This window comes from Aspergillus brasiliensis, assembly GCF_001889945.1.
Source record: "Aspergillus brasiliensis CBS 101740 unplaced genomic scaffold ASPBRscaffold_1, whole genome shotgun sequence".
Classification (NCBI taxonomy): domain Eukaryota; kingdom Fungi; phylum Ascomycota; class Eurotiomycetes; order Eurotiales; family Aspergillaceae; genus Aspergillus; species Aspergillus brasiliensis.
Window position 1 is genome coordinate 270,857 of NW_027137442.1, and position 26,173 is coordinate 297,029.

Here is a 26,173-nt window from a genome sequence, read left to right on the forward strand (position 1 = left end):
GTAGAAATCATCATAATAAACTAACTTTGGGATAACCATAGATTGAGGAGCTGAGATCGCATCATCGAGTAGGTAAAACAAGAAAGAGAGCAAGTAGATTGAAACGACGAGATGCAACATCGAAGGTTGTAGATCTTAACCGTTTGCGTCCCCTTCGGGCCTAGCGTGGGTCCGTGACCATCACCGCCGTTTGTACTGCTGCTGCTGCTGCTGCATCTTCTGCAGCTGCATCGACTGCTTCTACTGTTGCGGTGGCTGTTTTGCCCATTATGCCCGACTCCACTCTATTGTTTCCCCATAGCAGATGATCCTTGAGTGCTTGATATCCTCCGCGGAGACTGTCCGCTTCAATCCCCTTTGCCCGCAACACACTGCTGGCTACTCGCGAGGTGTCCCCATGGTAGCAGAGCACTAGCACATGATGGCCACTCAATTGGCCAAGCACATCGGCATTGCTGAATAACGCTTCCAACTCCAGCCACTGTGCCTCTAGTACGTCCGCGTCGCTGAAAGGCTTGGCTGTATGAGAGTCGAGACTACGCAGGGGAATGTTTACCGATCCCGGCAGGTGCCAAGTGCCAAAGTCTCCCACGGTTCTCAAATCCAACACGCAGCACTGAGGCCGGAGCACCATGTTGCTCAAGAGGTTGGTTGAAAAGAACTGGGGAAGTTCGTAATAGTCGGTGAACAGAACCGCAGGGCTTCTTTCCCAGCTCTCATCATATCGGTAGAGATCAACACCAGCGAGTTTCTAGAAGGAAAAGTGTCAGCATACTCAGGCTCTTCGATTCGATATACGTACGTAGCTCGTTGACCCACCTGATTACGAATGGGGGGAAACCGTTCGGGCCCTAGCTTCTCGAAATAGTCGCCAACGTATTGATATGGCAGGTCAAAGCATAAGAAGACACAGTGGATCGAGCCATCTGGTCCCGCTAGCTGTCGTAAGGTTCCAGCGCTTTTGCGTTTCTCCAACATCTGGAGAAGACCTTTGAAACTCAACCCAGATGACGGCCCACAGACGATTCCCTCGCGACACAGGTCCAAGGACAACGAGAACGAGTCATGTGAACTGACTTCTTCATGTACGTCCAGCGCCTCCCGCCAGGGAAACTCCTGTACCTCCATCAGGGCAAATGTCCGTGGCCCTGGAACCCGGTCCCCGGGTGCAGTGCAGACTCCAAGCCGTAGCACAGATGGTTTGACTTCTTTGAAGTAGGTCCCCAACCCCGTCATCGTCCCAGAGGTCCCCATTCCGGCACAGAGCACGTTGATCTCCGGTAGTTGCTTGAATATCTGGGGGCCAGTCCAGCGGATGTGCGCACGCCAGTTGTCATCGTTATCATACTGGTTGGGATTAACAATCTCATCAGACCCCATGGCCATCGCCCGGGCAGTCTGGATACCCCCGCGGTCATCAAGCGGGTCAGGTTGAGATGGGCCGCCGAAGAGGGTGACATCCAACCCGAAGAACTGCATCAATCGTAACTTGGTCTCCGTGGATTTGTTGCTCAGGAAAGCCCTCGTGTCGCTAATACCATGCATCAATCGAGCGAGCATAGACATCGAGATGACTGTCGATCCTGAGCTGAATTCCACAATCGTCTTGGTCTTGCCAGGCACCACGGTTTTTTCGAGCAGGTTCATCGCTTGTTCTGTCAGAGCCAGGGCCTAACATGAGCTTGTCCTACTAAAGGCCGACATACCTGGTATCGCTTTCACATTGTTGGCTGGGTGCATTGTCATCATTTTGGCATAGATGCGTACTCCATCTTGGTGGAACGGGTTCAGTCGATCGGGCAGCTCCACCAGAGGTAACGGAGGCTGGCAGTCCGGATCAAAGTACTTCTTGAGCGCATCCGGCCCAAAGTACACATTGTTTTCATTAATGTTGGTCATTATGTCAGAATATTTCGACAGGAGGCGAGTGTCGATGGCAGTGTTGAGCCAACAATCACCCAGGACGGGAGCATCAAATTATACGGCCCTGCTACAGAAGCATGCAGTCACTCGCCCACGCGCGAGATGCACTCTTTCCGGCGTGATCATCGCATTCGGCGCATCGCTAGCGGCCCACTGTATAGTTCAATGTGCATCAAGTCCGCTTCAGGAAGGTCCGTGTCTCATGTTGAGCCGTTATTCATGTGAGTGGGTTGAAACCAACTCCGATTCGTGGAAGGCTGGCGCAAATGTGCTCAGCTTGAGCACTTCGCCTATGACAATCCGTTGGAATAACGCACAATTCTTGGAAACAGCCCCCGGGCTCGGGACTGTTGCAGTCGATGTACACCGTGCTAGATTCCCCGCCCTCCGCAGGCTGTCGTTCGATGACGGGAGCCGGAATTCCAAGATCGTTGTACGAATTAGCACCATGCATACGCAGAGGGGCACGTACTCCAAAGGATCCACAAGCCGTCATGGACATGGTAGCAGCAACCTTGACGGAAACACGAGGGCATTTGCGCTGTTTTAGTCGATCCTTTCCCTTTTAACCCTAAACCGGCGACGGTGTGGTCCCTACGCAGGGAACTGTCCGCTCCATGCGCTACTTGCACTGCAATACTGTTGCTAGACGAGTTATCACTCCCTCGAAACACCTTTCTATTTCATAGCCACAGTAAGGCCATATAAACATCGCCTGTAAAGTTATAGTGCGTTGCAGTGCGAAATACGCTCAGTCTTCTTGTCAATTGACCCTTTCGGTTTCTCCTGGATAAGCTTGCGACCTTATCTTCGGGGCACCGACCTAAGGGAGGGACACAATGCCCGGAGCTTCGATCGAAGATGAATTAAAGCATGGCAACCAATTGGTTGTCTCTGGAGACGTCGTCGCCGAGTCTAGCGAAGAAAGCAGGTCAGCGGCACCACCGCCCATTTTCAATGAACAGACAAACTATGTCCCATTGAGCACTATCATCACGGTATATTCCACCGCATGGACAGTGGATCACGGATAGTCTAACTTGCTGGCAGATATTTCTGGCATGCTCGACAGTTGATCTGGTAGCAGTTATGGACCAGACCACTCTAGCCGGGAGTCTGTCCATAATCGGCAATGAACTGAATGCCAGCAATCAAACATCCTGGATATCAGGGGCTTATTTTCTGTATGTCGAGTGTGGAAGCCAGAACCAATCTCCAAGTGACTGATCAATCTAGGACGTCGACTTGCTTCCAACTATTATATGGACGACTCTCCGATATCTGGTCTCGAAAGTACGTACTGTACGTGGGCCTCGCCATCATGTTCTTCGGATCATTAGCATCATCTCTGGCACAAACCGCCACGCAATTGATCATCTTCCGTGCCTTCACCGGCATAGGCGGCGGTGGAATTATGTCTATCGCACAGATGATAGTCAGCGACGTGGTTCCACTCCGCGAGCGAGGCAAATATCAAGGCATTCTCGGAGCCGTAGTAGCAATAGCCAATGGCATCGGCCCTGTAATCGGAGGTGCTCTATCCCCGATATCCCACAACTCATGGAGATGGATCTTCCGACTTATGCTGCCGCTCACAGCCATTTCGACCCTCGCTGTGATGTTCTTCATGCCCTTGCGGAAGGTTACCGGCGACTGGAAGGCAAAGCTAAAAGCCGTCGACTTCTTCGGTGTCTTCCTAGCTCTAGGAGGCACAGCAGTGCTTATGCTCGGACTGACTTGGGGTGGTGGCGAGTATGTCTGGAATTCGACACATGTTATAGCAACTCTCATCGTGGGGGTTGCTGTCTGTGTGGCATTCGTCGTTTGGGAATGGAAGGGCCATCCATATCCTCTGGTCCCGATGCATATCTTCAAATCTCGCATTGTAAATGGAGCATGTCTGACCATGTTTATCAACGGGTGGAATATCATTGTCATGCTGTATTATATCCCGACATTCTATCAGCTTGTGTTTAATTACTCAACTACCAAAGCTGGTGCCATGGTTTTGCCGATCACCTTGTTGCAGAGTACGTTGCATTGCCCTACCTCTCATTCCCTGCTTTTCTGTTCTCCATGCTCACAATAAACACGCACACCAGCTGTGAGCAGCACCCTCTCCGGCCTAATAGTCCACTGGGTCGGCCGATATCGCGAATCCATCCTCGTCGGCTGGATGATCTGGGCCATCGGACTGGGTCTAATGTCAACTCTGAACGAGACATCCAGTCTGGGGAAGCAGATAGGCTACGGCCTGTTGACAGGTTTAGGCTCAGGAAATACATTACAGCCGTGAGATAAACCCAAACCACCCCCCTTCCATATATCACAACACGCACAACTCACACGGCCAATCCCATTTTCTAGGGCATTAATCGCTGTCCAAGCCGGCGTCGAAAGACGAGACATGGCCATAGTAACCTCATTCCGAAAGTACGCCCGCACCTACTCCTACCTAGCATCCATCATCTATCTCCATTCATCACCCACTGACATGAAATCCTTAAAAACAGCTTCATCCGCAACCTCGGCGGAACCCTCGGCCTCGCTATCTCAGGCACAATCATGTACGTACTATCTATCCTTCCACCTACTCACCACACCACCAAATAACACCAACAAACAGAACCAACCTCCTCTCCACCTCCATCACCACCCTCCACCTAACCACCGCAGAAAAACAATCCTTCCTCTCCAGCCCATCCAACTATCTCTCCAAACTTCCCCCGGACGAAGCAGCACAGGTTCGTGCACTGCTCATCCCTGCGTACCGAAGGGGCTTCAGGATCGTGTTCACGGTGAATGCGGCGCTCGCGGCACTGGCTTTCTGCTTGGCGGTGGGGTTGATGCCGCAGGTGAAGCTGGAGAGGGCGGATGATGAACGGTTGAAGGAGGAGGGGAGGAGGAAGAGGGAGCAGAGAGAAGGGGGAGAAGGCTAATGAGATACTTGAGTAGTATTTGTGGGAGTGGGAAGGGGGTGAAGTTAGTAGACAATACTAGATAGGGTAGTATATAATGGGTTTATTAGATAGGTAGATAAATAGTAGATAGTCATCTTTATTTCTCATGCTAATAATAGAGAACAAGAAGCAGAAAAACGTTCTTGATAATTCAATTATAAAAGAGTAGTGTAGTAGTACCCCGGAAGAATCAAACACAAAGCAGGTCGTTGATCATTTCATCATCAAGAAGCCCATTCAATCTAGCTAGCTAGCTATGCAGCAGCAACGACATCAATTTAACCAATCATTCAATCATTCAGTCTGCTGTATGGTTCTTTTAAGAGACCAGCTGAATCGACAATGCCCCGAAAACACCCCGAGACGCCAAACACAATAGAAAAAAAAAAAAAAAAGAGAAGAAGAGAAGAGGGGATATTAAAATTCATCAATCACTAGAACTCGTTCCACCACCCAGTCAATGAACGTCTGTCCCTCTAGTCGCCATCGACCATCCCGCCAGACCTCATCCAGCCAATAACTCATGCCCTTCCCCTGATGATGCAGGATCATCCCGCTATGGCCGCGCCGTTTACCCTCCGCCTTTGAGAAATCATTATTCACGCGAAGAGTCCCGATGCCCACGCCAGCGGTGCCTTGACGGGCGTGCCATTCGCGTTCGGCTTTTTCGCCGGCACGACGCGCCACGGCTTCTTCGTCTTCGTCCTGGTAGAGCTCGCATTTGTCGCATTCCGTGCAGCGCGAGCCGGGATCGATGCGGAAGTGCTCGCAGAAGTGCTTGTAGCCTTCCATTTCTTCGAAATCGTCGTCGTTGCCGGCTTCTTCATCGTTGTTAAGAGCGTCTGGTCCGGCGCCAGGATCGACATTCTCGATAAGGTTGGGGCGACGGCGTGGTCGAAGTCGTCCCAGTCGATTGGCAGTTTTGATTGGAGGACCAAGAGCCTTGCGGCAGAGGTAGCACATGGAGTAGCCGCAGACGCAGGTCAGTTTGTTGCAGCCGGAGGACTTGACGAATGAGAGGCCGCAGCGCGGACAGGTACGCTTCACGGCTGCGGTGCGAGCGGCCTCGACGGTGGCCCGCAGGTCGAGGAGGAGCGGTTCATGGCACACGTGAGGGTCACGCCATGGCTTCTGGCAGGTGATGCAGCTGACGCGTCGGCAGGCAGGGTGCGCGCAGGTGAATTTTTTAGGTCGGGTTTTGAGGCAGAGGTTGAGCAGAGCGTTCTGAAAGATAGTGAACACAGCAGAAGAGTTGACAAAATACAGAATCGCTATAGGAATGATAAGTAGGGGTATCAAGTCGAGTAAGAAAATGGTGATCAGAAGCGTAGAGATGAACCCGTCGCGACGAAAGCGCCAAACAAGGCCTTGAGCAGACGGGTGGTAGACCGGATCAACCTCGGCATACGAACAAAATGGGCATCGAATGAGTTTCAGCTGGGACTTGAGCAGAACCTCAGAGGAAAGGCGCGTCTCGAACTTGGCAAAAGTCTCAAGTCCGGCCTTGTCAAGCAAGATAGCCTGCTTGACGATCGCAGGGTCCAGGGTTCCCGGGCAGCTGTCATGGTCGAACGGCGCCAGACATTTCAACGTGGACTTTTCCACATCGACCGATTTGCCCCAGCCCTGACCGAACAGAGCCTCGTGAATGGTTCGCCGGATGCAGCCATAGCAGATGATGTGCGTATTGGCCGAGCATGTTGAGATCTGCTCAAAGGTCACATCGTCTAAACAGCACTCGCACTCGTAAACAGCATCAGCCTCTCTGGCTTCCGCTTCATTCAGCTCCTCCGCCAACTTCTGGTCTCTATCTAGCCTCTCTTCCCGACTGGTCCGAAGCAGTGGCGCCAGCAAGGCCCGATACAGTTCCCGGTCCAACTCCGGGCACTCCGTCTTTTTCAACCGCGGGATCACGTCACCATCCGGCTGACGCTGCCACACGATCAACGGGTGCTCGTTCTTGTCTTTCCCACGCTTGAAGGAAGGAAGGATGCTATTGAACGTCGCACGCCAGGTTCTCCGGGAAAGATCTTGCAGGGTCGGACGGGCTCGCAGGTAACAGAAATTCACTTCTGCCAGCACAGCCTCCACCGTACTCTTGCTCAGACCACTAAACTCCTTTGTGAGGGCCGACTTCACGGCGGCTTTATATTCATTTGTCCGGAACAGCTCCTCGGGAGGAACTGCAAGCTCGTGTCCGGTATGTTGGTGAAGGTCATTCTTGCCATCTTCTTCCGTTCCCCCAGCCCCAGCTGGTACGTTCCACCGCCCGGCTACCCACGCCTCTTTGTGACGTAGCAACTGCTCGACGCAGACATGGAGACGACTCTGCCCATCGAATCGGACCAGGAGCTCTCGGAAAACTTCGATGCGGATATCGGGAAAGATTCGAGCCAGGGTCTGCAAGGCCTGATTTAGCTCCTCCTGTTCCCGTTTCTGTTCCTCGGAGGTGGTATTCGAGGCGAGGGCGCGAGACCGGGAGGTAATTCCGAAAGGATTATTGCGGAGAGCTTCGCTGATGGTTGTGGAGTTGCTGCTGTCGCTGGCACGAAGCGCGGAGGAGTTGGTGGCTCTAGCAAAGCTAGGGACCGATAGAGAGAGCACCATCGTTGCACTGACGGAGGGGCGCAAGACCGAGCTTGCTACATGATCGTCGGAGGGTAGACGGGAAGGCGTCTGGCCAGAAGGAAGGGTATCTGGCAGGCGAAGTTAATTCCAGCTTAGTGTCGGGAAGCCAGAGAGATGGAAGAAGATGGCGTGGGATGGAGCGTGGGGGGGGAGAGAAAGAGGGAAAGATGATGGGGTGATGATCTGCTGGATGGGAAGATGGATGGGAAGAGGAATGACTGAATGGAATGCATCAATGGGCGGAGTTTCCCAGGATCCAATCACGGGACTGGTACAATACTCCACCCAACAACTTCTCCCCAATATACTTTCAAGCTAATGATGTATAAACCAAATTAATTTATGTACGGATAGTGCAAATGATGAGGCTATGCTGCATTCAAAATCCCCGCACCTGGTCTGACAGTTTGAGGCTAATTACCGCCTGGTAAGATTGGTGTTGGCCCAACAAAAATGGGTTATGAACTCATCACGGACATTGCCTTGAATAATGTGAAAACTACTTATAGCATTAAACATTCGGAATACTCATGGCTCACATATGGGTAGCATTATCATTTTGTAATATTGTTAGAAGCTAAGACACTCTAATATGGATGCCTGACATGGACATCTGCTGGCGCCTGATCTAGTCCACGGTATGCAGTATAGAAGTATACCAATCACACAGCAGCTCATTATCACACCACTCACTCAGCATACTACATGATGACCACAATTCTTCATCATCAAACTGGCTGCCTAATACCGGGAAGTTCGCAAAGCACAAATGTCAGCATAGACTGATAAATAGGCAACGACCTACCTTCCCCTTATCCTTGATGAATCGAGAATACTATGAATCCATGGTGTTGGTATAGATACACGCTGCAACTAACTCAAGATACTAATCTCATCCAGCACACCCCCCAATTCCCACGCAGATCCAAACCCAGCATCACTCTCAGTCCAACACCTCTCAATAACCTCCCCCAACCAAACCCCTTCCGTATCAGGAAGATCCTCCCTCCTCGGCCACACCGCATGCCCATCCCCATCATCCCCCCAAATATCAAAAACACACTTCACCCCCACGACAACCTCATACATCACCGCTCCCAACTGCCCAATATCCGTCTTCACCGAATACCCTCCTGCCCGCTCATCAACGGCAGCAGTACTCATAAACGTCTCCATCGGAAACACCCTCGCCTCACTAAAATCACAAAACTTAACCCCCAGTTCCCCATCAAGCAGGAAATTCCTCATAGCGATATCAGCCACCACTACCTTCCGATCATGGATATACACTAGGGTATACGCCATGGTGCGGAACCAGGCGAGGAAGAGGTGGTGTTTAGATAGCGAATTCGGTAACTTGTCCTGGTCTTGATCTAAATATGACCGCAGGTCTCCGTTCTCCATTAATTGGAGAGTGATCGATGTAGTGGAGTAAGCGAGGACGGGCACAATGCCGGGGTGGGTGCCGAGACGGTTGTAGATGGACTGTTCGTGATGGAGGGATTCGAGCTTCGTGGTGAGGTCTTCTTCGGTGCTGGTGTCCCATCGGAGAGGAAGTTTGATGGCTTGGTTGGGGTGGTGGTTATGGCGGATTACGAGACCGGTTGAGCCCATGCCGAGGATTTGGGAGGGGGGGATGTCTGCGATGCAGGGGATTAGGTGTGTAAGTAGTTGGGATGATGATGATGATGATGATGATGATGATGGTGGTGGCATTGAGTCTTGTGGGTAGAAATGGTATTGGGAGGTGATGTATTGAAGGATGGGTTGTATGTTGTGTACTTGGTGCATCAACAATGGGGCAATGCATTGCGACAGATGACATGATACTTTCTAGTGAAGAGGAAGTCAGTGAATGAAGGCGGATTATGATTGTGAATGGTCACTATTGATTCAGGTAGATGCCGACTAAGGCCCGTCCTGGGGTTCTGAGGCTGTAGGACTGCGGAAGAAGCCTTGGGTTCGACGATGCTTACTACCACTAAACGGCCCCTTGTATAGGTGAGAGTGCCTTCAATCTACCTGTTCCTTGTAGGTTCTATTGATTCGCATAGACAAGCTTTAGTGGCATCGAGCCTAGAACAATCCACCCTCATTACCCTTTATCTACTGAGGTGTTTACATGTTTACATGTACCATAAGGCCACTTAGTGTATAACTTGACTCAAACAAAAGATCATTCATGACGTTTATGTACATACAGTCTGATTAATCACACCATTCTCTTGTTTTACAACTTGGCCTTGGCACCCTCCAACAGCTCGGCTCCAGCTCCCGTAATGGCGGGCTTGCCTGTGTCCACCACCGTGGTCTGGAAGAGAACCACATTGCCCTCCTTCCACATCTCCGTCCGGAGGGTCTGGCCCGGCAGCACCACTCCAGAGAAGCGGACCTTGAGGTTCTTGAAGGCGCCATATGTGCTGAACACGTGCTTACCAGAGATACCCAGAGAGCAGAGACCGTGCAGGATGGGAGTCTTGAAGCCACCGACCTTGCTGAACTCAGGGTCAATGTGCAGAGGGTTGCGGTCGCCGTTGAGGCGGTAGAGAGCGGCCTGGTCTTCCGAGGTCTTCTCCTCGACAACTGCATCGGGCTTGCGCTGAGGCGCCTTGTAGGATGCGACGGCAGCCTTGGGGCGGGGGGCAGTGGGCTTGGGTGATCCGCCAAAGCCGCCACTGCCACGGATGAAGACGGTCGACTCGTTGTAGAAGAGATCCTCTCCGGTCTTCGCGTCCTTGGTGGTGTAGCCGGAGACGACGAGGGCGGCGTTACCCTTGTCCACGACGTCGATGAGCTTGGGGTAGGTCAAGGTCTTGGCTGCAGTGGGAATGGGGAACTTGCGGATCTCCATGTACTGCTCGCCATGCAGCAACATCATCGGGGAGAAGTTGGCGACAATGTCGTCCATGTTCCAAGGGTTGGCGGTGTTGAACCAAGGGACCACAGCGTACGTGGGCAGAGCCTGGAAGTGCTCGTTGTTCTCGTACACCAGGGGAAGATCAGTGCGCTTAGCACCGAGACTAAGGTTGTAGAGGATGACATCCCGGTCCTCGTAGTCGAAAGATGTTCCGTCCGTAGTGGCCTGCTTAGCCTTCTCGATGGCCTGCAGGATGTTGTTACCACCCTCCGAGTCACCGCCGCTGCGGTTGCTCATGTTGGCCATGATCTTCTCCGAACCGGCCTGGCCATCCTCAGGGTGATCCGCACGACCATCGTCAAAGTTGGTGATCTTCTTCCAGTACTTGAGCACTTCCTCGGGGGTAAGCTTAACGTCGACGGGGAATCCATGGCCGCCGGTACGCTGCCAGCGAGTGCGGCCGAACCAGCCGCTGCCACACTCGTACAGACCCTTTGTGCTGGGCTCGGGCACAATGTCCGAGCAAAGAAGAGCCACCAAGGGAGCAACATAGTCAGGCTTGAATGCCTGGACCATCTCCTCGGGCATGATGGTACGGGTCATGTTGGTACCAGCATTGGGGGCAATGGTGTTGACCTTGATGTTGTATTTGGCACCCTCGAGAGCAAGAGTGCGGGAGAAACCAAGAATTCCGAGTTTCTAATAGACGATTAGTGAAAGTCGTTGAGAATATGAGCATTGGCTGAAACATACCGCGGCAGCATAGTTGGCCTGTCCAAAGTTTCCGTAGATACCGCTGGTGCTGGCCGTGTTGACAATGCGGCCATACTTCTGCTTGAGCATGTAGGGCCAGGCAGCCTTGGTCACCTTGTAGGTACCGCGCAGGTGGACGTTGAGGACAGGGTTCCACAGGTCGTCGTTCATGTTTGTGAAAGCCTTGTCACGCAAGATACCGGCATTGTTGACCAGAATATCAATACGGCCAAAGGCATCGATGGCGCTCTTGACGACATTCTCGCCATCTTCGCAGGATGCCTTGTTGCCAACAGCCTGGCCACCCATCTTCTTGATTTCCTGGACAACAGGCTCAGGGTCGACGAGATCGTTTACAACGACAGCAGCGCCATACTTGGCAAAAAGCAGACAGTAGGCACGACCAAGGCTATGAAGATGTTAGAACCGATAAAACCTCCAACCTTTAGTTTCAGCGTTACATACCCATTGCCACCACCAGTGACCAGAGCAACCTTGCCCTTGAAGTTGGGCTCCTCACCCGCTTGGGCGCTAGGCAACTTCAAGCCATCCTCCAAGAGGCCCATGAAGTCAGCAGGTCCGGTGGGATATTCAGGCTGAGAGAAGTCGTTGACATCGTTCCACTTCCGAGCAATAGCACCGGGGGTCAAGGAAGCATCGGTCTTCAGAAGAGCACCCTTGGCACGTTCCCAGCGCAGCTTGGCAACATGTCCACCACCGACTTCGTAGATTCCACCAGTCTCAGTAGTGTTGGAGGAGTGGACTAAAGCAGCCACCAACGGGACGACCCAGTCGGGCTTGAGGTTCTCCAGGACCTCGGGGGGCATGACCGTGGCCGTCATACGGCTAGCAGCTGTTTCAAATTAGCCACTGCATGTTCCAGAGATGCCGACACAACGTACCAATTGGTGCGATGACGTTCGCAATGATGTTGTACTTGGCACCTTCCTTCGCCAGCGTCTCAGTGAAGCCGACCTGTCCGAGTTTGGCAGCTTTTATAGTCAGCTAAGCAGCTTCTAAACCTCGGTCACACCCAAGCTTACCAGAGTAGTTTGCCTGGCCGAAGCTACCAAAAAGGCCAGCCGACGAAGCAGTGTTGATGATGCGGCCATACTTTTGTTTCCGGAAATGAGGCCATGCGGCTCTTGCGCACTGTAGACAAAGCCTTGCGTCAGCAACCACTTGAAGGCAAAGACGGAAAGCATCCAGCCTACCTTGTATGCGCCATATGTGTGCACTCTGTAGATAAGATCCCAATCCTGGTCTTTCATGTTCTTGAAACTAATATCCCGGAGGATACCAGCGTTGTTGAGAAGGACATCGATGCGGCCAAAGTTCTTGATTGCGGTTTCAATGATAGCTTCGCCGTTCTCGACACTGTCGTAGTTTGCTACCGCCTTGCCGCCAGCAGCTCTGATTTCTTCGACAACCACATCGGCAGCCTAGAAGAGACACTCGGAGTCAGCGGGTCTCAACAAAGGGCGTTGGGAAAGGGTCCTGTGTAACCATAGACAAACGTACCTTGGCCGACTTGCCCTCACCGGAATGAGAGACACCCAGGTCGTTGACAACGACGTTTGCACCTCGTGAAGCAAAGAAGAGGGCATATGCCTTACCCAGGCCACCACCAGCACCGGTGACAACCACGGTCTGGTTGTCGAAGCGCAGCTCAGACATGTTGATTAATCAATGTGAGGAGGGAAAGGGGAGAGGGGAAGGGATAGAGAGATTAGAGGGGAAGGATAAAAATGTGGAATTTGAGGAGATGAGACGGGGTATTATATGAAAGTCAGTTGAAGAGAGAGGAGAAGCTTAAGGGGATTGTCTGGGGGAAATGAGAGATGAAGAATCCGGGGGAAGACCCAAGATGCTTTGGGGGACGGTCGCAATGCTCGGCAAGCTGGACCAGGGAACCTCGGCATCTTTTGCAGGTGAAGCTCGGAGGTTTGTTCGTTTGGCGCTAAACCGATCGGGCGTGGCAGATGATGCTGCCTTCACATGCCGATATCTCCATCCATGACCATCATTCATCTCTTTGAAATGTTGTGTCGGAATGATTAGTATTCAAGCAAGGATTCTCTCCCATGGTTATTCCCTTTTTCTACAAAATTGTGTCCTGTCCCTCTCCAACTTCCACACCGGGGACCAAGATACTCCGGAATTACGGAGTAGGGACACCTTGCTTTGTCTAACTACCCATAGCTGACTAGCCTACAGACTTGAGATGTTCTTCCATACAACCCAATCAATCTTGTCCAGTCTACACAGTGACTAACTGCAACAGAATGACCTAGATCGACAACTTTCATAGACGCTTCATGATTCAAGTCTGCCACCACCACCATCATCAACTTCCTGCTGACTCAGACATGTGATTCTCAGCCAACGTCATGCCACGTGCCGCAACCCTCTCTATCCTTGTTACATTATCAAAATCAATCTCCTTCATATAAACCAGAAACATCTATGAGGCATGCAGCAAACTCCCTAAGGACTAGAAGTTGTGCAGTGTGTCCATAGTAGAGATGCCGGCCAATCCTTCAGGCAATACATTTGTCCTCCGCAGAATCTCCCGCTCGGATCACCTCCGAAGCTTAGTCTATATTAGCAGTACATATCATTGTAGCCAACGACAACATACACATAGAACTAATCTACTACCTCAATCCTCCATAAAACCACATACTAATAAAATTATACACAATCTCACAATGCCCGAAATCATCGACGACAAATCCCAACACTGCATCCCCTTCCTCCTCGAACGACTCCAAGCCCACCAAGCCCGCCATGATCCCACCAACACCCCGCCTTTCTTCCTCGGTCTAAACGGCGTGCAAGGTGCCGGTAAAACAGTCCTGGTATATCACACACTCCCCCAATCCGATCCAAAATCTCACTCAATAAGGGGAATTTGTTTACTAACAATTGAACAAATTGAAAAAAACAAAAGGTCTCAACCCTCCAATCCACCCTACGCTCCGCACCTTACTTTCTCAACGTGGTAACCCTCTCCCTCGACGACCTGTACCTCACACACTCGCAACAAGAACACCTTGCCGCCTCGCACCCCTCGAACCCGCTCCTCCAGCATCGCGGACAACCCGGGACGCATGACTTGACACTCGCGAAGGAAGTGTTCTCGGCGTTGCGCGCGGGCCAGCGCACTGTTATCCCGGCGTATGATAAGTCGGCGTTTTCGGGACAGGGTGATCGCGTGCCTGCGTCGCAGTGGGAGGTGGTGAATAAGGAGGGTGAGGAGAAGGTGAAGGTGGTGATTTTTGAGGGGTGGTGTGTAGGGTTTCGGGCGTGGGATGAGGAGATCCTTAAGAGGAAGTGGGAGGATGCGGTTAGATTGAAGGAAAGTGGTGCTGGGTATAATGGAAGATTGGGATATGTAGGGTTTGAGGATGTGAAGACGGTTAATGAGGCGTTGAGGGGGTATGATGTGATTACTGAGTACGTTTTATCCTTTATCTCTGATCAGAGGGATTGGGACCAGGCTAACGATGATAATGATTGCAGTCAGTTGGATGCGCTGATTCATATGTGAGTGGTTCATTCAAGTTTCCTAACATATTATTTCAAGGGGCTCATCGAATGTCTTTACAGTGATGCGCAAGATCTCCACTTCGTTTACGACTGGCGACAGGAGCAAGAGAGGACCCTTCGCGCTGCGAAAGGGACTGGTATGACGGAGGAGCAGGTCACGAAGTTTGTTGACGGCTGTGAGTACTTTTCATTCAATTTACACAGTATTATGTAGGATTAAGAAAGTCTGACTGATTATAGATTATCCATCTTATGAACTCTTCACTGAAACTCTCCGCGAGGGTACTTTCAAGCCTGTCCCCCATGCTACTACGGCGTCTGCTCCACCAACGGGCTGGGAAGGAAGACAGCTTCGGTTGGTTGTGGATAAGAATAGGAGGGTGCAGGAAACCATCAAGATCTAAGGTTTAGCGATTTATTTACCGCGTCCTTCTCGTCCGAGTGGTAGAGATCGGTGTATATATATATTAGTTGACACGGATAACTACCTTCACTAGTGGTTATCTAGTGTAGCGTTTAGATGGTTATTACAGAATAGAACAAGAGAGCTCAAGAAAGAAAAACGAACACAGAGATTATAGTAAGAAACAACCTGACAAGGAGAATATATTACTGTTGTTGAATGGATAGTAAAAGCCACGATACTTAAGTAGCAGGCTAGTAATTGCCGTGTGGGCAAGGTTGGCTACCGAGGGCGAAGCGTTTTGTACGGAGTGGTGAACCAGGAAATGAATTACAAATTGAACCTAGAAGATCTAGAAGATTACGTAGGTACAACTACATTACTATTCAACTACTGAGGAAGATAGTCAGGTTGTACGAAGCTTTTAAATTTTTGTACCCAGATTTTAGACCAGTACCCGCTAACTAGGAAATTCGGACCTCATAACAACCCGGTACGGACAAGCCATCACCGACGATGAATCTAGTTCATCTGGCGGATGAGGCCGTTGATGTTCTCCTCACGGTTACCGTAGTCACCACCCTCGATGAAGTGCTTGAACTTGCGGGTGTGGAAGCCACCAGTGGGGTTGGAGAGCTTGAAGGGCCACAGGAAGTTGTTGGCCTGCTTGAAGTTGGGGCCAACAGTGTAGATCTCGTGGATCAGATCCTCCATGCAGACAATGCCGTACTTGCCGAGGTGCTCCTCAATGATCTGGTTGTCAGTGAGGGGAACACGCTGCTTGTCGACCTTTCCGTAACCGCGCTTGTAGACGAGCTCACGGACGGACTTGAGGTTGGGGTAACCGTAGGCAATGTAGGGGTTGATGATGGTCAACATCTCCTGGGTAGCCTTGGTAAGACGGACGAAGGTACCGTTGTTGATCTGGAGCAGACGGAGCAGCTGGAGGATCTTGCGGGGCTGGGGAGGGATCTTGTTGATACTAGAGAACTGTTAATATCATACAAGATTTTAGGTAGCATACTGGATTGAACTTACCCCTTGATACGGATGACGAAGACAAGCTTGGGCTCGTCAGCAACGTAGAAGTTACCCTCCTTGCGAGCAACGCGGGCAAGGCGGATCTTCTCGCGCTCAGCATCGCGGTACTCCTTGACGTAGGACTCAGCACGCTTGAAGATGACGGCGCGCTTCTCCTTGTTGGCCTGGATTCATCTGTTAGCAGATGGTCATGACAAATGATTCGTGAAATAAAATCAATTGAAGCTTCATTTTCAGCCCCGAAAGATGGTTAACGAAGCGACAGCATCGACCGTAGTCTAGTCGCGTGGTGGTTGTTGTCATCACTATAGAAGGAAGAGGGAAAGGAATAGAAAAAAAAATGGTATAAACTTACGGCCTTCTTCTTCTCGGCCTCCTCACGGGCGACAGCGCGAGCCTGCTCCTGGCTCTTGCGCTTCTTCAGGAGGGTCTCGGGGACGAGAACCTGCTCCTTGGTGGGGACAGTGCTGTTAAGGTCAGTACAGTCTGTCCGAAGTGATTACACAGACTTTCGCCGAGTGTAAGAACTGCAGCTATAGTGCCACATTCTCATACTGAAGGCAATGGATAAAAAAGCACTCGACGACATGCATTTAATCGGTGAGGTAGAAGAAAAAAATCTTCTTCACTTGTCTAGCGCACGCGGTGCATCTCACTACTAGTCACGCATTTTCAGCAGCAACCTTCGCAAGCCAGCGGCGACTATGACCAAGTATGATAATTCTCATCCGACAAAACCCCAAGCATAGCGCTCGGGAAGTGGTGTTGACGCTTTTCGCCCGTACCATGTCCTATCACGGCGCAATAGTACGAAGACGATAGCTCACAACAATTGTTTTCAAGGAGAAGGTTCACAGTGCCTTCAAGCCTCAATACCCCAGACCGTGCCGCACCCAATCCTCATATTCCTGACAAACTCGTAGGCGATTCAAGGGTGAGACGCGGTCGCGGGAAAAATCGAGCTGGTGCTCAGCAACCGTTTCTGGTCGCAGCATCTCCAGCGAGAAAGGACGACTATATCTGTAACCTCACAGGCACCTCGGGCGAATCAGCCACAGGGAAATCTCAAAGGGAGTCTCACGTAGCAGTGGAGGCCATTGTGACGGTCCGTAGAGTTCGCGAGTTGGGCGATTTGGCGAAGGCTGTCGTACTGGAAGAAGATCAAGAGAAGAAAAAAAGCCGCTGCGAATCGAGAAAAATGGGTTGTGTGGGTGGATCCCACCGCTAAGCCGCATACGGCTAGCCACTTTGGCCGGCCTTTTTGTTCCTTTTGGGAATCCCTGAGCCCTTATCGTAGTCAGGGTATCTATCGGTCAGCTGACCATAACTGATAAGGACCCAGTGGCAGTATGACAGCATCCAACTATCTAGCGCTCTCGTGGTTACCCCACGCGCTCCGATAACTGAACCCTCACCAAGAGCAGACAGCTGACCATCATGGCTACTCGTCGAGGAGTTGGACTTGGCGCCTTCGCCAATCGCACTCAAGCCAGCCAGTCATTTGCGAATCATGGCGCCAATCTACGCTCCTCGCACCTCTCCTCTCTACAGACGCAACTATCCGTCTTCCAGTCATTACTCCACACCTTCGCTTTAGAACACAGCTCCACGATCAAGTCGAACCCGACGTTTCGCGCCGAGTTTGCCCGTATGTGCAATGCCATCGGAGTCGATCCCCTCGCAGCCAGCAATGTCAAAGGAAAGAATGCGCGCAAAGGGTTAGGGGAGATTGGTAGTTTCTGGACGCAGATTATGGGTGGAGACATGAACGACTTCTACTTCGAGGTAGCTGTTAGAGTGGTAGAACTTTGTCGAGCTACTCGAAGCGAGAACGGCGGGTTAATTGGTGTTGAGGAATGCCGGAAACGCGTGGGCAAGGGCAAGGCTATTGGCAGTGGACTGGAAGTTACAGAGTACGTACCCACTCACCCATGGCCCCTATGTCTATGCTGTAGCGCGTGTCATAGCATACTGACAAATGTTATCTTTTGCAATATATAGTGACGACGTTCTCCGAGCGGTAAAGAGTCTGGAACCGCTAGGCTCTGGGTTCTCCATTGTACATGTCGGCAGCAAGCAATATATTCGATCGATCCCCAAAGAACTGAACACAGATCAGGCTACAGTTCTCGAAGCTATTCAGGTACTGGGCTACGTGAGTATCTCTATGCTCCAAGCGAATCTGAACTGGGAGAAGGCTCGAGCACAGACTGTCATTGATGATCTCCTGGCGGATGGCCTGGTCTGGCTAGATGCGCAAGCGGAGGAAAACGAGTACTGGTCACCTCAAAACTTGCTAGATGACAGTGGGTGAGCGTATACATGTCGAAAGCTATTGGTTCAACATGACAGATTTCGGCGTCTGGTATCATGACATATTCAATAACTTACAATATGGGGCGCCGGAGCTGGAGCAAGTGTCCAGCAGGTACTGGATGCTTCGAGATATATAATGATTGCTCTTGCCCGAGGACTACTAATTAAGACTGTCCAAGATACTGTGGCTTCATTCCGGGGCTACCATGACAATTTCTTGGTCAAGTCACTATATATTCTCAAGCCTGATTGGAACATGAGCGGTCGCCAAAGCGGCCATCCAAGCTCATCTTTAATCTACTGGAAAATGTTTGATATTCAGTATATCTACGACCCGGTAAATTTAGAAGCGTTAGCGTGCATTGATTTTCATCCTTTGATACACAATCTAGACTTTTTTTCAGGCTCTGTATGTCCATCGTTCATTCCAAACGTGATATTCATCTGCGGAGAGTAAAAATACGGTATGCATGACAGTAGGAAACTCTAAGAAAAAGGGCTAGAGTGGCCCAACGAGAAAATGAAAGAGAAAAGGGAAAAGGGAAAAAAAGGAACCATGATGGGTAAGAGCACACATGGAATCATACGCAGTTAAATTCCAAGAAAAGGAGCATTAGAACCATGAAAAAAGAAATCAATGCCATTAGAAATCATTTTTATGCCTTGATCGCTCCGCCCAATGCACCACCGCTAAACTGCTGTCCACCAGGCCGACGACCTTGTTGGCCACCAGGGAATCTAGGACCACCACGGGCTTGACCAGCACCACGGCCACCACGGCCACCACGGGCGCCGGCGCCCTGATCGCGCTGGAAGGCGTTGGCCATGCCTTGCGTACGCTGCTCGAGAGTCTTCTCGTTGGACTCCAGAAGGTTCATCGACTTGTCGGCGAGGGTGACGATCTGGGACTGGAGACGCGACAGCTCGACGCCCTTGCGGAAGACAATGGCATCGTTGACCTGGTCGAGAGCAGCGGCCAGTTCCTCGTGAGAGATCATACGGCTGATGATGGCGGCAATCTTCTTCTCGGGGAGCTCGAACATGGTAGCCAGAGTGGAGATGGAGAGGCTGTCGTAGAAGGGGGCGTAGGTGAAGAGGTAGGTACGGAGACCCTCCTCCTGGATCTGCTGGGACAGCATCTCCTTGACCTTGTCGGGCTGGGGCATCAGATCCCAGATCTTGATCGAGTTGAGCATCTCGGCGGCCTTCTTCCAGTCTCCCGCGGCGAGGAACTTGGCACTCATGATGACACCGTCACGGGTGTTCTCAGCAGGACCGGTGAAGACCTGGCGCTCGTTGTAGTCCAGCATACGACGGAAGGTCTTGGAGATGACACGACGCTTCATCTCAGGGGAGGAAGAAGTCTGAGCCATCAAAGGAACCTCCAGGAACATGCTCGACGTGAGGTAGATGCACTCGAGAAGCTCCAGGTTGATGTGCATGTGGAAGGGCAGCTGACGCTGACGCTCCAGACGCTCCTGTTCAGGGGAGACGGTGGAGTAGCGCTGGAGGATGATACCCTGAGCCAACAGCTCCTTCTGACGTCCACTGCCGCAGACCTCAGAGAGGGTGTTCTGAGCCTCGTAGATCAGGCCGGCCCGGAAGGCACACAGACCGATCTGAACAAGGGTGCGGTTGAAGAGGATCTGGGTGGAAACATCGAAGTTGGCGATGTTCTCGGTAAGGTGGGACATGAGCATGAGGTCACGGGAGCGGTAGTACTGGTCGTGCAGAGCAAGGAAATAGATCTGGCACAGCATGGCACGAGCACGGATGATACCATCGCTGTGCTTGAACAGGTAGCTGCAGAGGGTCTGCACAAGGTTGGTCACATCGCCCGTGTTGGCACGAGGAGTGATCTTGGTGTCCAGCTCGGTAGGAAGGACCTTCCAGGTACCCTCCTCCAGGATCGTGACGACCTGGGAAGGCTTGAAGTAGATGTGCTCCAATCTCCTCATAACCACCCGGTTCAGGCTGTCCTGACGGGGATCGCTCTTCTCAGACTGAGTCAGACCCTCGACGTAGGCCTGGGTGCGCACAAGGTTGGCGTACAGCTGCTTCTCGTCACCCAGACGGTCGATGTACTCAGCAGTGTGGGGGTCGATGTGCTGCAGGGAACGGGTGAGCTCATCATCCAGTCTCTCGACATACGAGACGATGCTGCCGGGGATGTGGAGGACCTCGCCGGGGGTGGGCGTGGGCTGCTTCTCATCATCCTCCCACTCCTCGGCACCCTCGGTCACGACATAGGTGCGGTTGTTCTCGAGAACGGACAGAAGGGTAGCGAACTCCTGTTCGGCGAACTTCCACTGATCGACGGCCATGTAGTTGCTGGTGGAGGAAGAGGTGAGATCGAAGCGGGTAGAGATCATGGTCAAGTAGATGCGGATACGCTGGTAAGGGGTCTGAGCAACCTCCAAGAGCTTCTCCATCGTGCGGATCTGCTCCAAACGGTCGGTGTTCTTCTTTCCGCGGGATTCGACGATCACACGGAGGTGCTTCAGGATGCTCTCGGGGGTGTACTGGAGGGTCTTGCCGCCACGGCCGACGGTCGCGAAACCATCGTCATCACCGGCGGTGGTAGCAGCAGGGGCTTCGAAACGCTCGATCTTGGTCAGGCGAGGGGCGGCGACGGCGGGGCGGGCCACTTCCTCCTTAGCTTCCATGAAGCCATCCTTGTCCTTCCTGTACCGGTCGATCTGAACGGCGTAGTCCTTGTTGTTCTTCTTGATACGCTGCTTAACGGCGTTGAACCCCTTGGCGTTGCTGGCGTTCATCTTCTTGTTGCTGGACTTCTGCTTCGAGACGGTCTCGTTGACGAAATCCTCCAGGTCCGCAACAGTCTTGACGTAAATCTTCGGGGTCGGGCCAGACTGGGTAATCTTGACAATCTGACGGTTCAGCTTGTCGAACTCTAGAAAACGCACGTCAGTATCAAAAACCCATCCTTTCCCTCCTCTGCCGCTTGCGTAATTCCATGATTTCCAGGGCCGACAAACGCACCTGTCGAGATGACCGCCCAATCGTTGATCTTCTCGGCATTTTCAATCAACTTCACGGTGCTTTCGAGTTCCTCCAGCCGCTTGTCCTTGGCACTCTTGACGACAGTTACTCGTTCCTCGTCCTCGCTCTCTTCGCTTTCGGAAACATTCTTCATGAAACGGTTCGCACCGGTCTTGCCGGCATCCTCGTCATCGGAGGACTCCTCCTCCTCAGACTCCTCCTCGCTGGACTCCTCCTCGGACTGCTCCTCCTCCTCCTCGCGATCGCTGTAGAGCTCCTCCTCCTCAGAGGAGCTGGACTCGCTGTCGCTACCGCCACCGTAGAAGAAACGCGACATGATTGCGGATATTATTCAAATGCGGGAGATCGGGAAAGTCGCGGGAATTCGAAGAACGGCGGTCTCAGTCGTCGCCGGGGGAATAACACGCAGGTGGTAAGGCCGATCGGGCTGGTTCTTTTGCCTGGCAGGAAAATCCGTTGTGAGGGTTCCGAGCCGCAGAGGTTGGGCGGCGCGAGTCACACACGAAATTTAAGCGAGGCGGCGCCTAACCACAACAGGCAGGCGGCCAGTCTCCGGGACGCGGATGCCATTGTTCTTTCCCCCCATCAACTCCAGATCTCAATGGATTTGACTCCAGTTTACTTCACTAATGGGCGCTTGTCAGATCAAGATCCACGGCCTACGATGATTGCGGAGATCTGGGCGCAGAGACCAAACGAAATTACAGCACGTTCCGACTTATGAGAGTTGTTCCACCACGCCTCCCGTGTTCGGTTGTCTCCCTCGTTCACTTCACCCACCATAGTACCACCAACACCACCCCCCGTGGGGAAGTCAAAAAGAGCAAGCAGCCTAGCTTTTTCAGCCCATCTAAAATCGGGCCTCATATCTCATATTTCACTATCCAAGTTACAGTCATGTTGCTCTTTGAATCGTGCAGAAAGGGACGGAACTAATAAAAAGGACATGTCTTGCATAGCACATAACAGGTAGGATCTCCGTGCAAATATTTGGGTAGAAGGAAATTGAAAATTCAAGAATCAACATAAATCACCTCTTTCCGAGTACTCCTGGCTATGCCGAAAACAGCCACATACAGGAACCTAGGAGAATTGACAGGGGAAAAGGGAATAATTGAGTATGGGCATTGGGAAGCACTGCAACGCTCAACCATAGGGAAGGAGCACCTGCCTACCGCAGCGTGTTGCTGTAGATTGATAAGCGGGCCATTCATGTTCGCCGCCACGGCGGGGGTCTGACGTTTTAAATATATCCCTTAGGAATTATGCTGCCTGCCACGTAGGGGACTTGCATCCGTCCCATGCCTAACAAGGCAAACCGGCTGTAACAGGACTTTCATGGAGACGGAACTCACACGTACCAAAGACCCATTCAGGTCTCGAGGAAAGCTGATGGTAATGAGCTTAAAATCGAGCAGGCTCCCAAATACCAGGAAGGAGGCCATTTGAATGCAGCTCCACGTCCAGCTTCTCGCAATGGACGCGCAAGGGAGCATACACTTGCCTATACAGAAAAGAAAATGGCTTGTCCGTAAGGCCGATGAACATCCATGTGCCATCGGCCTGCTCCTGGGCATGCGTGCTCTCAATGCCACTGGCTTTGGCCCATGAAACTTTCACCTCCCAACACCCCATCCTCAAGGGTTCGAATGAAGTCGCGGTTTCTTGTGCCACCTGTACGACTACCTCGTCGCCGCTGACCAGCAGAATTGGGGTCGACATACCCATCTGGAGGGGGTGGGTAATATGCCGGACTAGGCTGTAACCGGATGGGAGCATTGGGATCGAGGTGGCTTGCCACACGCTGGATTGTTGGCGGGATACCTCCCCCCTGAGGGTCCATGGTAGATGCCCGTTGCCGTCCAGCCCTCGTTGTCGCCTGCGCGTAGAGGCTCTGGGAGGGGGCATACTGTGCTTGGGGTACTTGGCCCGGTATGAGATTCATCTGATGACCGTAGGCCGGTGGCTGAGTGGGATAGGGCGGAGGGGCGCCTTGCTGGTGACCAGTGAACATTCCATTGTACATTGGAGGCGGCTGGGCATGTGTGGGGGTATGGAACTGATTCAACTGCATAGCATAGGCATTCTGCGCAGCAGACTGGGCATGGGCTGCCTGTGCTGCCCTCTGCTTGCTGGCAGCTTCTGCCTGTTGCTGTTGTTGAATTCCAGGAGCAACAGTCTTGTTAAGCGACGAGTACTTCAGGTTCATCGGGGGCATGAAAGGCCCTGTAAACTTCTGCTGCGTGATGAAAGGATGCAATTTGGCCTGTTGGGGCGACCAACGCTCGAGGGGATTGATGGCCAATAAGCCACGAACGAAGTCAATGAAAGCTACCCGGTTGTTCAATTCTAATGACAGCAATTAGCAAAGGTATGTATTGGGGATCGAGTAATACTTACCTCGTTCAATTTCTGCTTGTTTCATATTTTTCCTCGGCATCGGGTAGCTGCGGATGATTTCTTCCAGTGTCGACGCTTGGAAGTACTTCTTGCTCGGCTGCTCCTTCGTGTTATGCTCTCGAGAATATTGCTCTAGACTCTTAAGGCGATATGTCTTGCGACCGAACTCGTCCTGGGTCTTCTCGAAGAATTCGCCTGACTGTTTGCCCATCTCCAGCATCCACGTTGGCGGCAGGCCGAGCATTTCCACAATCCGGCAGACTTGATTGTATTCCGAAGATCCAGGGAAAAGCGGCAACCCGAGGAACAACTCGACGACAATACAACCAAGAGACCACATATCTATCGCAGATGAGTAGCTAGAGGTGTGTTAGTTCAGAGGTGAGTAGACAGGGAAGGACATGGCGAGGTGCGCGTACGGTAAGCCAAGAAGGACCTCTGGTGAGCGGTAAAATCTAGACTGGATATAGGTATAGACTGTCTGTCGCTCGTCACACGCTGAACCAAAGTCAATGACTTTGATAATGGGGCTCTCCAGACTGCAATGGAGCATGGTTAGCATAGTGGACTCGAGTTAGTTTGGAGAGATTGCTTACTTTTTGAGTAAGATATTCTCCGGTTTCAAATCGCAGTGAATCAAGTGTGCCTTGTTCAAAAGGCTCAATGCATTCAGAAGTTGCTGAGCAAATACGCGTACTAACGTCGTACTTAAGCCCCGGAACTGATTCTGCTTGATCAATTCGTAGAGATTGACGCTCAACAATTCAAACACCAAGCACAAATGTTGTCGATGAATGAAAGTATCTTTCAAGCGGAGCAAGTGGTGATCATCATTCTTGTCGTATCTGCTGTTGAGCTGTGGTAGTTGTGAGCAAAGGCGCAATGAACTTGACCTGTGGAGGTAGGGGGCCCTTACCAAATCCAAGACTGACACCTCCATCATGCTCTGGTTGAAATAAGCAGTCTTGTTCTTGATGACCTTGACAGCTACAACCTCCCCGGTTTTTAGGTTTTGGCACTTGACGACTTGACCGAAGGTTCCTTGACCCAGTACATCAAGAATGAGGTAACGGTTCCTAGATGCGATTAGCTTAGCTCCAGAACGAGGAAGCAGGAAACGTCTGTCGAGCACGCTTCCAGGGTTAGACGTACTTGTGGCCTGCTTCCTCACTGCCCAATATGTCGTTCACATAAAGGATGTAGTCACTATCCTCGTTGTCGTAACCATCGTTCTTCACTCCTTTACTAGGCTTGGTAAGAACCCGCCTCGGGTTCCTGGACGATTCGTAGTTGAAGCCCGGATTGCATATTCGATACGTGGCGGGGAGATGTGTTGTCAACGCTTGCAGAGGCTATACATCTGTTAACGAATGTTCATTCCATAGTCTGTGATTTCCGGATACTTACGCTGATGAAACCACCATCAGGGTTGGCGCGTCTGTAAGGTGGCTGCGCATTCGTGCGTGGTTGGAGTTCCTGGATCGACTTGATTTTTTGAAACTTCGGAACGGGGCCTCGGCCTGGCTGCTGGCTTCCACCGGATATAGACGCAGAACGCGGTGACCTTCCATCTTGTGCGAATGCCGCATTGAGCTGCGAGCCCGCCGATGGCGGGTAGTACTGATCCGGGCTCATATCGGTAGGCTGAAGCGGGGGGAGTCTAGGCGGGCGTGATGCGGCTGTCAGGACATAACGTTAGCTGCCATACTTTCCAGAAAAATTCATATTCCACAAAGCTTTGATACTCACAGGGCGGTGATTGGAACGCTTGCGGAGGTGAGGCGTAGGTTGAACCTCTCGTCGGCGACCGTCGTGGTTGATTCGGGCCGGGCGGGAAAGCATACGAGTTATGCGACTTCCCAGGACTCGCGTTGAACGACATAGAAGGGGACAGGACATTCATAGGGGAGTACCTGCGAGCAGCTGACGACTCTTCGCTGGGAAAATACTGTGATGACGGTCGGCTATGATGGGTCGGTCTTGTCGAGTACTTGGCCCGGTTGTACGGATCCGCATCCTCCATCGTGGTGTCCGCATCGGTGACATAATCCCGACTACGTGGCGTCGCAGCGGGAGACGAAGCCATAGAGACGGTTCTGGAATTTGCACCGATCGAAGATCGTTTGGCGGTGGTGCCGGGAGACTGGAAAGGTTCGTAGGTGTAGCCCACCGGCGGCTGCGAGTGCTGTGGCTGGGCGCCGTATTTTGAGGCTAGCTGTTGTGGATTAGACGTCAACCCGTTGTTGAACTGCGCGGGATGCCCCATTAAGGGATCCTGGTATGCCTGCCACTGGGAATCCATGTTTTCCTCCTCCT

General features: G+C 51.9%; 9 protein-coding genes across 9 annotated transcripts; 3 read left to right on the plus strand and 6 right to left on the minus strand.

Moving 5' to 3' along the window:
* Positions 1-160: 160 nt before the first annotated feature.
* ASPBRDRAFT_24555 (putative cysteine synthase B) lies at positions 161-1,899 on the minus strand (the record flags this gene model as incomplete). The annotated part of the gene is made up of 3 exons (XM_067622056.1): positions 161-751; positions 820-1,655; positions 1,707-1,899. The coding sequence occupies 3 exons, from the start codon at positions 1,897-1,899 to the stop codon at positions 161-163; spliced, it is 1,620 nt and encodes a 539-aa protein (XP_067484088.1).
* Positions 1,900-2,762: 863 nt separating this feature from the next.
* Positions 2,763-4,862, plus strand: ASPBRDRAFT_24556 (putative MFS drug transporter; the record flags this gene model as incomplete). The annotated part of the gene is made up of 7 exons (XM_067622057.1): positions 2,763-2,921; positions 2,974-3,107; positions 3,160-3,953; positions 4,026-4,215; positions 4,291-4,356; positions 4,437-4,490; positions 4,550-4,862. 7 exons carry the CDS (start codon positions 2,763-2,765, stop codon positions 4,860-4,862), a joined length of 1,710 nt encoding a protein of 569 aa, XP_067484089.1.
* A 438-nt stretch (positions 4,863-5,300) lies between these two features.
* ASPBRDRAFT_201926 (uncharacterized protein) lies at positions 5,301-9,125 on the minus strand (the record flags this gene model as incomplete). The annotated part of the gene is made up of 2 exons (XM_067621613.1): positions 5,301-7,579; positions 8,390-9,125. 2 exons carry the CDS (start codon positions 9,123-9,125, stop codon positions 5,301-5,303), a joined length of 3,015 nt encoding a protein of 1,004 aa, XP_067484090.1.
* A 411-nt stretch (positions 9,126-9,536) lies between these two features.
* Positions 9,537-13,007, minus strand: mfp (putative peroxisomal multifunctional beta-oxidation protein (MFP)). The gene is made up of 7 exons (XM_067623421.1): positions 12,643-13,007; positions 12,336-12,563; positions 12,165-12,273; positions 12,024-12,113; positions 11,587-11,974; positions 11,122-11,530; positions 9,537-11,067 (listed from the first exon to the last, which is right to left on the minus strand). Exons 1-7 carry the CDS (start codon positions 12,796-12,798, stop codon positions 9,742-9,744), a joined length of 2,706 nt encoding a protein of 901 aa, XP_067484091.1. The 5' UTR covers positions 12,799-13,007; the 3' UTR covers positions 9,537-9,741.
* Positions 13,008-13,832: 825 nt separating this feature from the next.
* On the plus strand, positions 13,833-15,077 carry ASPBRDRAFT_115236 (TDA10 family protein; the record flags this gene model as incomplete). The annotated part of the gene is made up of 5 exons (XM_067616879.1): positions 13,833-13,982; positions 14,075-14,580; positions 14,647-14,670; positions 14,734-14,849; positions 14,914-15,077. 5 exons carry the CDS (start codon positions 13,833-13,835, stop codon positions 15,075-15,077), a joined length of 960 nt encoding a protein of 319 aa, XP_067484092.1.
* A 521-nt stretch (positions 15,078-15,598) lies between these two features.
* On the minus strand, positions 15,599-17,215 carry ASPBRDRAFT_24561 (60S ribosomal protein uL30; the record flags this gene model as incomplete). Its single annotated transcript, XM_067622058.1, has 4 exons — positions 15,599-16,058; positions 16,115-16,281; positions 16,473-16,584; positions 17,199-17,215. The coding sequence occupies 4 exons, from the start codon at positions 17,213-17,215 to the stop codon at positions 15,599-15,601; spliced, it is 756 nt and encodes a 251-aa protein (XP_067484093.1).
* Positions 17,216-17,554: 339 nt separating this feature from the next.
* On the plus strand, positions 17,555-18,431 carry ASPBRDRAFT_49875 (ESCRT-II subunit protein SNF8; the record flags this gene model as incomplete). Its single annotated transcript, XM_067626441.1, has 2 exons — positions 17,555-18,030; positions 18,119-18,431. The coding sequence occupies 2 exons, from the start codon at positions 17,555-17,557 to the stop codon at positions 18,429-18,431; spliced, it is 789 nt and encodes a 262-aa protein (XP_067484094.1).
* A 658-nt stretch (positions 18,432-19,089) lies between these two features.
* nip1 (translation initiation factor eIF3 core subunit c) lies at positions 19,090-21,773 on the minus strand (the record flags this gene model as incomplete). The annotated part of the gene is made up of 2 exons (XM_067616789.1): positions 19,090-21,347; positions 21,437-21,773. 2 exons carry the CDS (start codon positions 21,771-21,773, stop codon positions 19,090-19,092), a joined length of 2,595 nt encoding a protein of 864 aa, XP_067484095.1.
* Positions 21,774-23,042: 1,269 nt separating this feature from the next.
* ASPBRDRAFT_190196 (putative protein kinase Yak1) lies at positions 23,043-26,159 on the minus strand (the record flags this gene model as incomplete). Its single annotated transcript, XM_067620200.1, has 8 exons — positions 23,043-23,806; positions 23,858-24,216; positions 24,277-24,396; positions 24,454-24,713; positions 24,774-24,933; positions 25,010-25,209; positions 25,265-25,536; positions 25,607-26,159. The coding sequence occupies 8 exons, from the start codon at positions 26,157-26,159 to the stop codon at positions 23,043-23,045; spliced, it is 2,688 nt and encodes an 895-aa protein (XP_067484096.1).
* Positions 26,160-26,173: the final 14 nt, after the last annotated feature.

What these genes read in the sequence shown, in the direction of transcription:
- mfp (XM_067623421.1), bottom strand. Translation starts at nt 12,798, where the DNA reads ATGTCTGAGCTGCGCTTCGACAACCAGACCGTGGTTGTCACCGGTGCT. An exon ending in GTGAGGGCAAGTCGGCCAAG is followed by an intron (nt 12,564 to 12,642) that starts GTACGTTTGTCT and finishes TGTCTCTTCTAG; the next exon opens with GCTGCCGATGTGGTTGTCGA. An exon ending in GAACGTCATCGCACCAATTG is followed by an intron (nt 11,975 to 12,023) that starts GTACGTTGTGTC and finishes AATTTGAAACAG; the next exon opens with CTGCTAGCCGTATGACGGCC.